Raw genomic sequence first — 10,607 nt, forward strand, 5'->3', positions numbered from 1 at the left:
GCTATTGTAAAGCACACAGAGGGGCGTCTGAAGTTCACCGTGTTGAATTAACACACTTACAGAACTCAGGATATTCTTTCGCTAATAAAAATCCGAAACGCTAATCGATGCGAGCCGAAATGCTACGCTTCTCACATTTCCAATCCTGAAGAACACAAGGCTCGAGAGGAAATAAAAAGAGTTTAATCAAATTCTGAAAAAAAAGTACAAGACAAAAAAGGTTCGACTTTTATCAGGAAGTTTTGTTTCGCTAACTTCCTGTGGTAACTTTTGCTAGCTGAGTTAGCGAAGGTTTGATACTTGAAGGCTTCTTTCACACTTGTTTTGTTGTTTTTTTTTTTTGTCTAAAAAAGCTTCTGCTGTGAAAAAAGTGCAGCCATGACAACACTCCTAGCTAGAAATCAAAATATCTAGCGTAGCTTTTTTGCTCATGAGTAGATTATGCTAGTGAGAAAGGCAGATTTAGTAAAGATTGGTGATGAGGAGGTTGTTTGTCATCGCTGAAGCTTTATTAAAGGCAGAAACTGGAGAGAATTTGAGCTGCTTGTGTGAAAGCTCATTTTAAACTAAGTAAAATTCACTCTCATTTTTAAATGCATCAAATTTAAAGTCGACTAATGTCTCTTTTTTCACCAGAACAGTTTATGTTTTGTTTTGTTTTTTGATTACTGTATTTTCAAATTTGGAAGAAAATTTCAAATTGTGTACAAAATGTAAGAGAAAGTTGAAAACAAAAAAACAAACAAAAAAACCAGCTAATATGAAAGCAATTACGCATTTAAGATCTCAGGAAACGTTGTAATCGATAACAAACACTATTTCAAACACCAGAAAAACCACCAGAATACACTGCACATGCAGATACGTGAATCCGAAATCGACTATTTATTACAGTGAACAGATTCTGACAATCCTTAAACAAACGGAAAAAAACTTTTGTCTTTTTTTTGCAAGTTTTTTTTTTTTTTAACTTTTCATTTTTCAACAGTGACATCATTAATGAGATTTGCAAAAAAAATCAGATAAAACGGATGCATGCTGAACAAAATTAAAAAAAAACAAACGCAACTGTAAACGTCTTTTTTTTTTACCGAAATGTAAACTTTCTGTCGTTTATTTACAGAATTGTAATGTGCGTTAAACATATATATGAATATATTTATAGATATTTATATTACTTCCCACAGCCGATCTGTTTTTATGTGTTAATGTATATAGAAGACATGTGCCAATAATTCATCAAATTTTCCTTAATTCATCCTTGTATAGGTTTAAAATTTGTGTTAAAATTGTTGAAATTTTAAAATTTGTCAAAAATTACGTTAAAATTTGTGATCATTTTAATACGTTTTTCAATTTATCGTTTAGAAAATACAAACATTTGCTAGTGTGAAAAGTAGTGTGTGAAAAGATTCGAAACAATAAAATGAAGCTGTTTTTATTTATTTATTTATTTATTTAGCGTGATACTATCGCAAAAATGTTTAAATTGTTATCTTGACACTTTTGTTTTATTTTAAATCTTGGCACATGCCTAATATATATAATATAATAAATAAAGCAAACAAATCCCATTTTGGGAAATCTGAATCGAGGTGTCGATAGAACAGTTAATACGTACGATTCCACATAATCAGTCGAGCAAAATAGTTTTTAAAAAAAAAGGAAAAGTCTGACATGACAGAGCAAACATAGACCTTAAAAATGTCCGAAGTCTTTCGTCCAAACACAGTCACGGAAATTGTCCCAGCAGCGTATTCCACAAATATTTCTTTACAAACGGTTTTCTGTTCACGTCTTTTTATTTCAGTCGAAGTCATGTGAGCGGGTTTTTTTTTTTTTAATCGCGTTGCACTCCGCTCTCCAGGATGGAGCTTTTGGCAGTGCTCCAGGAAACGCCCGTGTTGCTGTTATGCGCTTGGTCCAAAGTGCTGTGTTTGAATAAAGGATCATGGAAAACACCATCCATCCAGTGTCTCAAGGTGGTGACCGGCGAGTCCTGCTGCTTCTCCGGGACTTTTCCAGGCGGCGAGGACGAGCCGGGGATCGGCGGCTGACATCGAAGCATGCAGGAAGAAAACTCGGTGGGATTCAGCGAGGTGGCGGTTTGGGCCAATGACCAAATCCGCGGCTTGCTGTCGAGAGTTTGGTGTTCTTGCTGGAAACAGAGTTTGGTATTCCCGCTGGGATTGTGCTCGCAGTCTCGGCTCGGAATTTTCAGGCAGCTTTTGGGCAAATCGCCATCTCTTTCCAACGAGGTTCGGATGGATGGTAACTTTAAAGCATCCCCTTCAAGCGAGGGTAACTTCAGGGAAGTCTCTTTGAGGTGCTCAGGCAGCGAGCTCATGTGCGAGTTTACGTGGAACTGATGCTTCATGTCGCACTCTGAGCTTTCTGACTCGATGGCGTCAAAGTCGTCCAGGTCGCTCAGCTGAAGCTCCTTATCGTCTCGACTTCGGCTTTCTGATAAGAGAATAAGAAATAGAACGATTTGCATCACAAAGTCATGATTTTTTTCTTTGAGAACTTCCCGAAGGTCCTCACTTTTCTTTCCATGACTTTTAGTCACTTTTATCTTTAGTGTAAATTTTCGACAAAAAATAACAGTCTTTGGATTCCCAACAGTTACGATTTAAAAAAAAGTTTGTAACACAAACACAAGCCAATTTTTAAGTCAAAGCACGTTAACGATTTATCGCAATTAACTGCGATGGAACAGAACTACATCAAATCTGTCCAGACGAGACTTAAAATTTCTCATTCTGCCTTAGCAAATTAGACGCACTATAATTTAGGAGCTTCGTAAAAGGCGTCAATACTGTAAATTATTCCTCGTTAAGACAGCTAGCTTATAGCTAGGCCTCAATGTTATTTTTAACCGATGTTCCCGTTTATCATGCAATATTTGTCAAGATGTAATATGCTAATGTTACACTGCCCAAAATCTTTCTGAGGAAAAGAGAGAGCCGGGAGAGGTATGACCATTTACGGCTGCGAAAATGCAAATAACGTAACGTTAAACGTAACTCTAAATGGATAAAACAGTGTTTTTGTTTCAGTTTTGTAATTGTCAACGAATTCAAGATCGTCTACTGTACAAAAAAACAAATGAATTAATCACCTGCTGGTGTAGGAGGAGAAATTACTGAATTAAACATCGATTATTTTCCGATAACCGCTTCACGTACACATACTTTAATTACGTTTATGCTGGTTAAGTCTGGTTTAGTCTGGAACATCTTGTGAGGTGAACCAAGCAGCCATATTGGAATGAAGTAAACTAACTTGGAAGCCATTTTAAATGCAAATTTACAAACAATTTTTACAAAATTTACAAGTTCAAATTTTTCACACAAACTTTTATGACCAGAGTTTGTTTCAAACTGAAATTTTGCTCAAAATTTGTATTTAGTACAGGAAAAAAAGAGGAATTACAAAATCTGTAATTTGCAATGCTACAGAAAACAAACTGATTCAACTATTTTTAAAAATGATGATGTTAAATGGATTAGCGAAATGTCACAGGTTTAGCTACTGCTGTATAGCTTAGCACCAAAAAGAAACAATGGAAGTAAATTAATAATAATCATTTATTGCTGACTGGAATTTCTAAAAGACTTTCTTAAGGCTAAGTCTAGATACTTTTTAGATAATATTTAACACAGCTAAATCTCAAGCTAGCCGAGAACGCAGAAAGCTAACCGTCATCGTTGGCATCGCTTTTGATCGGCTCCTCCTGCGAGCCATCATCGTCGTCGCACCTCTTCTCGTCCGAGCCCTTGTTCCTCGGCGCCCACGTCATCTTGTTCTCCTTCTTGAGTCTCCGCCTGGCGTTGGCGAACCACGTGGACACCTGCGTGAGCGTCATCTTGGTGATGATGGCCAGCATGATCTTCTCGCCCTTGGTGGGATACGGGTTCTTCCGGTGTTCCTGCAGCCAGGCCTTCAGCGTGCTGGTGGTCTCACGTGTGGCGTTCTTCCTCCTCGTCCCTCCGTCCATCGAGCCATATCTACAGAGCACAGGAAATGCTGCCTTATTTATTTATTTATTTATTTATTTATTTATTTATTTATTTATTTATGTTTCCTTCTCAATGCAATTCATGTTTAAAAAAAAGGCCCTCAGGGGAACAGCATAAAATAAACATGGCCTTGCGTTTTCTCCAGTCGCGCACGCACTTTTATGTGGGTTAAAAGCTCTGGGACGGTGTTTAGGCTTCGATATGAAGATAAAGCGAGTGTAAAAATTGTTTTATTGAGCGCAGAGAGCTTTTGAGCCGGGCGGCATTTCTAAACAAAACACAGCCATGTTGCTAACAACCTCGCAGGTTACAAGCTCAGCGTTTTCTCCGCATATCTCTCATCCTGTCCGTTTTAATGATACTGATGTCACTGAACGTTTCCTTTCCCACAGATTCAGACTTTAATCACTGACTTCCTTCCTTCCTTCCTTCTGTTCATCCGTCCGTCCGTCCTTGGCTAACATTCCAGCATGAAAAAGCGATTAGCGTCTCTGAAATGTCACAGGCAGCTAATCGCTCCTGAAATCTGATAGGCCGCTAATTATCTGATCGATGCACAACAAGGCTTCTGATGGTGTTTGATTAGAGTGTTAGCGGAGTTAGCAAAGCGCTAATGGAGTGGCAGGGGGTAAATATTCAGCACCTGTCGTACTGGTACTGCCCCAGAGTGGGATCGTAGGGGTAGTAAGCAGCAGCCGCAGCCTGGGTGATGCTCGCTGAAGCCGCACTGTCTTTGGCATCGAAGGCACCCTGTCGATCACACACACACACAAACACACACACACACACACACAAACACACACACAAAAATCTTTTTAAATAGAGTTTTCAAAATAAATATGAAAAATATTTCTACTCTTATTTTATTATCTCTAGATATTTCCTTTGTGATGACCAGAACTGTTAACAGTGTCCAAATTAATAGAAACAGACCTCGCTCTATACTCCATTCTAAATACTCTACTATTTCCTCTATTCTATTATATACTCTATACTTTATACTCTATTCTGTTTACTCTACTCTCTCCTCTATTCTATATACTCTATACTCTCTTCTCCACACTCTATACTGTCTAATCTATCCTCTACTTTCTATACTATATACTATACTCTCTCCTCTGTTCTATACACTCTATTCTATATACTCTGCACTCTCTCCTCTATATTCCTCATAGTCTATACTCTATTTTCTACACTCTATTTTCTCTCCTACATACTCTATCTTCTTTACTCTATTATAGAGATTTTGTACTTTCTTTACACTCTATACACTAATTCAATTCAATCCCATTTATTTGTACAGCACTTTTAATACCAGACATTTTCTCAAAGCAGCTTAACAGAAGTATAGAAGAAAAAAAATGATAGTGTAATCGATCCTCTAAATTATATACTCTCTCCTCTCTTCTATATTCCTCATAGTCTCTCCTCTATACTCTCTACTCTACAGTCTCTCCTACATACTCTATACGCTACTCTGTATACTCTCTCCTCTATACTCTATTCTACATACTCTCTTCTCTGTCTCTATTCTACACGCTCTATACTCTCTCCTCTAAACTCTATTCTCCATACTCTCTTCTCTGTCTCTATTCTACACGCACTATATTCTCTCCTCTACACTCTATTCTACATAATCTATACTCTCTCTTAAACTCTATTTTACACACTCTACACTCTCTTCTCTGTCTCTATTCTACACGCTCTATACTCTCTCCTCTACACTCTATTCTACATACTCTATACTCTCTTTTATAAACTCTATTCAACGTACTCTATACTCTTTACTCTATAGTCTCTCCTACATACTCTATACTCTCTCCTCTACATTCTATTCTACATACTCTATACTCTTTCATCTAAAGTCTATTCCATATATTCTATACACTCTACTCCAAACTCTATTCTACATACTCTATAGTCTCTCCTACATACTCTATACTCTACTATACATACTCTCTCTCTCCTCTCCTCTCCACTCTATTCTATACTGTCTATTTCATTCTCTAAATTCTATACTACATACACTCCATATACTCTTTCCTCTAAACTCTATTCTACACACTCTATACTCTCTCCTCTCCTCCTCTGACCTCTCGCAGTGATAGTATTTGATTTGTTTAAATGGCCGAGTCGTCTGATGTGAGTGCAGTTTATTTGCTGTATCAGTGCACGGTGTTGACACTGAGTTCACCTTAAGTGTTTATTTGACACAGCAATCCTTAATGTCTGACAACATTCATAGAAAAAAATATTTTAGATCCTTCTAAAAGTCCAGTGCTGCTCTTCTCTGTATGAGGTGTTTTTGATATACAGTGTTATCAGAGGGAACACCTCAAGCGGCTCTGCTGCAATCTGACTGATAAAATATATCATGTAAATTTATACCTATTCTATTCTGTTCTAATCTATAATAAACAGTACACGGTATAGAAATGATTACTCTTTACACTTTTACACACAGACTCGTACGTCGTTCTTATGATTTTAAACGTATGTATTTATAGACATGTATCGATGTATAGACATGTAAGAACTGCAGAGATAAAAGTAAAAGCATCTTCAGTGCTAGTTTTTGTTGACACTCTAATTTGAATTTATTTAATCTTAATTTAATCGCAGTGAAAAAAAAGGACTGTATGAAACACGTCTTTATGTTCCATTAATATTTGAAGAATCAGGAGGGAAAATAGAACTGCATGTCACTTTTACTTTGCTCGTGTGACGTCACGTTACGCTGACGTTTAAAGACAATTTCACAGAATTGATAACATGACCATAAAAAAAAACATGAGAATATTTTTTTTTCTCCCTCACCAGAGAGTAGAACGCTGAGGCCTCGGTGCCGTAAGTGACGTAATTCCCGTAGCTCTGACTGCCGGCATACGGGTTGCTGTAGACTCCGAGCTCGTGGCGCGCGGTGGCCAGCAGCCTGCTCTCATACACGGGGCAGTAAACCGGAGCCTGGGGTGGGGGAGGTGGAGGAGGAGGAGGAGGGGGCGGCGGGGCCGGGGCGCAAGAGCCAGACTCGGACACGGAGCGAGCACGCGACTCGCAGCACGACGTCAGAGAGTTGGTTGGCATGAGGAACTGGAGGAAGGACAGAAAAATCATCATCATCATCATCACTCACACAGACAGGAAAGAAATTAATATGTAAAATCAGACAGAAAAAAGTTTTCTGAGGAAGAAAGATCGAGGATGTTCCCATAAAGTTCTTATATTGGTTCCTAACCAGGAGTTCTTATTTATTTATTTATTTATTTATTTATTTATTTATTTATTTATTTATTTATAATTAAAATTATAACCAGGTTTGAGGAAATATTCATGATTTCAGAACATTTGCATGGAAACAAAATTCTGGAAAAAAAACCCTAAAGAAAACACAATTTAAAAAAATTAAAAGAATTGGTTATGAATCTAATAATTATTTAACTTAATTCTTTATGCAAAAAAAAAAAAAAAAAAACACACAAACCAGCTATTTAGTGGAGCTAGAAAAAATAGATTTTTTTTAAAGAATTATTTTTCTTATTATCATTATTTTGCATTGTTCATCAAAACAAAAAGTTCCTGCGTGAAATTTTCTTGCGCTTCTTCTAGTTATTCAGCTTTTCAGAAATGTGACCTGAGAAATTTTTCCTAATCAATAATAAAGATATAAAAAGGTACAGAAAAAAAAAACAGAACCACAAAATTTGTGGACTAAACATACAGCTGATTTTCTCTCATGTGTTTTCAGGTGTGTGTGTGTGTGTGTGTGTGTGTGTGTTTCTTTAAATACATGTATAAATATATTTCTTGAAATTTTTTATCAGTTCTGTACAATTTCCTAAATTTTTTAATTTAAAATGGTTTTTATTATTAAAGGTAAGGTTTAGGAAATATTCAGGTATTCAGGATTTAAGAACACTGTGTGAAAGATGATTTCCAGAAGCACACACACACACACACACACACACACACACACACAATACCAGAAAACTTTTTTTTTGCATTTATAAAATCTCTTTGAGAGAGAGAGAGAGAGAGAGAGAGAGAGAGGGAGAGAGTGAGAGAAGGTAAATAATTTCTGTTGTTCTTTAAATACACAAAGGTTCCCTCTAGTACTAGTGGAACCTTTAGTGTTTTTTGTCCTGTTCTATGTTACTTGAAAATAATTTAAGAACATAAAAGGTTCCTGGAAGATCGTTTTCCCCCCGACTTTTACTGAAAAAGGTAAACCGCCATGTGATTCACAGACCCACAAACACAAAAACACTTTAAACACACGATTTCGTTCTTCTTCTTGTTTTTGCTCAATGTTCCTGCTCAGTTCCTCACTTCCCAAAGACACACGATGCCAAAAAAACAACAACCCGAAAACACACACACACAGTTCGTCCAGTGCAGATGTGCAAAAGCGATAAGCACGCGCGTGTCGGGGGATATCCGGTTACTCCAGGCACGTGCAAAACCCTGCTTCTCTCTCTCATACACACACACACACACACACACACACACACAACACGTGTGTGTCTGAACAATTTATCAATATCAGTATGAGAGATATACGCAGATCGCGTGCGCGTGTTTACGCCAATAATCTGGAATGAATCGGAAAGTCGCACGTGTGTGTGTGAAGTGTGTGTGTGTGTAGTGCGCGTGAGGTGTGTGAATGCCGGGTCTCTTACCTGTGGAGCAGAGGAGTAGGGATATCCGAGCTGTGGGTAGGACATCGCAGATGATCCCCTGGATGCAGGAATGAGTGGAGAGCGGTGCAGCTCTGCACCAGCATGCACGCGCTAGTGGACCACTGGACGCTTATAGGGCGAAGAAGAAGAGGAAGGAGAGGAGGAAGAAGAAGAAGAGCGACAGCATGTTGCATTGGCTTTCCTCTCCTAGTTATTTCTCTTAGTTTTTTTTTCTTTCCCCCAACGCAGTAAACAAAACAATTAGCAACAAGAATTAAAAAATCTGCACCATGCTAATCAAGTCATAATTAGCACCAATTAAAAACCACTCCGTTCCATCGTTATTAAGGAGCGCGTGCCAAAACTACATTACATTATTTCTCTTTTCTGTCCTTGTGTGTGTGTGTTTATCTAAGTAATACAATTACTACTGCTATTAATAATAATAATAATAATAATAATAATAATAATAATAATAATAATAATAATAAACAGTAGCATAAAACACGTCAAGCTTTGCTGCGGGTTTGTTTTAAACGCCAGCGGACTCTGACGTCAGAAGCCGAAAAGGGGCGCTCAAGAAAAAAAAAGGAACAGACTGTAACTTTAATATGCAATTTCTTCCTGAAGATAAAAAAAAACACCAGAGAGAGAGAGAGAGAGAGAGAGAGAGAGAGAGAGAGAGAGAGAAGGAGGAGTGAAATGTTAAATGTCGGCCGCTTGTAATTGCGCTTATCCTTTCTTTTTTTTTCTCTTCTCAAATATTAATTGTACCTGGCACCAATGATATCTCTGGCGAAATTAGAAACTGGGAATTAATTAAAGGATTAGAGAAAAGTCTGGAAATATTCTCCACTAAAGGGGATGAATGATGATATGATGCCCAAATACCGCATTTCAATACGCTTTTTATGCACGAGCCACACTTTATTTATTTATTTATTTATTTATTTAACCCATTCTAATTATACATCACACCACATATAGGCTACATCCCGCCGTTTGCATTGCACGTGTGTACGCGCGCGTGAATCCAGGGGGGCCCCCGGGGGTCCCAGTCAAATTAATGATGATGTACTCGTCACTCACACACACACACACACACACACACACACTACTAACACCCCCCCCCCAGCTGGTGAGATGGATGTGCCCTGCAGTGACAGCTCGATGGAGGGTGATGGATGACTATCTTGAGACCATCACACACACACACACACACACCTCTTTCCGTAATTGCTTTCATTTACAGTTGCGCGTTGCGTTACGAGCGCGCGTCCTCAAATTGACTTCGACTTTTATCAGGTGTGTGTGTGTGCGTGTGTGTGAGAGAGAGAGAGAGAGAGAGAGAGTGTCAGTGCGCACTTTAAAATCCTCATGGATCTAAATTAAATTAGCAGCGTGACCCGGTAATAGGCGCGAGGGCAAATGCGTTTAATTGGCGCGCGCGTTGAGGGGAGTCACGTGGTTTCCGTGTTGCAACCTTTTCCTTAGAAGAAGTTTTTTTCCCTTCTTCTTCTTTTACACGTTTACATGATCGGACAGAAGCAAACAGATTAGATTATCAGATGATAGAAGTGAAATAAAAATATTTAGGAGGCTCTGCACTGGTGCACGTGCTTGTTTAGAGAATTTCTGCTTATATCTCTAAATGTACAGATGTTCTATTTATTTTTTTATATACAGTATGTCCAGGAACTGTGTGCTGAATAACTGACTAATATTTCTATATTATTATTATTATTATTATTATTATTATTATTATTATTATTATTATTATTATTATTATACACACTCTCAGGACTAAATTGTACCTGTTCATATGGAACCCATTTCATCAAGCATCCCGTTAGTGTGTGTGTGTGTGTGTGTGTGTTTGTTACCTGAAAGGCAGCAGACTCTGAGGACG

At 38.0% G+C, this 10,607-nt stretch overlaps 1 protein-coding gene across 1 annotated transcript; it reads right to left on the reverse strand.

The window, feature by feature from the left end:
• Nucleotides 1-944: 944 nt before the first annotated feature.
• irx4a (iroquois homeobox 4a) lies at nucleotides 945-9,080 on the reverse strand. Its single transcript, XM_058397200.1, has 5 exons — nucleotides 8,699-9,080; nucleotides 6,840-7,112; nucleotides 4,666-4,772; nucleotides 3,703-4,010; nucleotides 945-2,463 (listed from the first exon to the last, which is right to left on the reverse strand). Exons 1-5 carry the CDS (start codon nucleotides 8,741-8,743, stop codon nucleotides 1,841-1,843), a joined length of 1,356 nt encoding a protein of 451 aa, XP_058253183.1. The 5' UTR covers nucleotides 8,744-9,080; the 3' UTR covers nucleotides 945-1,840.
• Between the last annotated feature and the right edge of the window lie 1,527 nt (nucleotides 9,081-10,607).

This window comes from Hemibagrus wyckioides, linkage group LG01, assembly GCF_019097595.1.
Source record: "Hemibagrus wyckioides isolate EC202008001 linkage group LG01, SWU_Hwy_1.0, whole genome shotgun sequence".
Lineage (NCBI taxonomy): Eukaryota > Metazoa > Chordata > Actinopteri > Siluriformes > Bagridae > Hemibagrus > Hemibagrus wyckioides.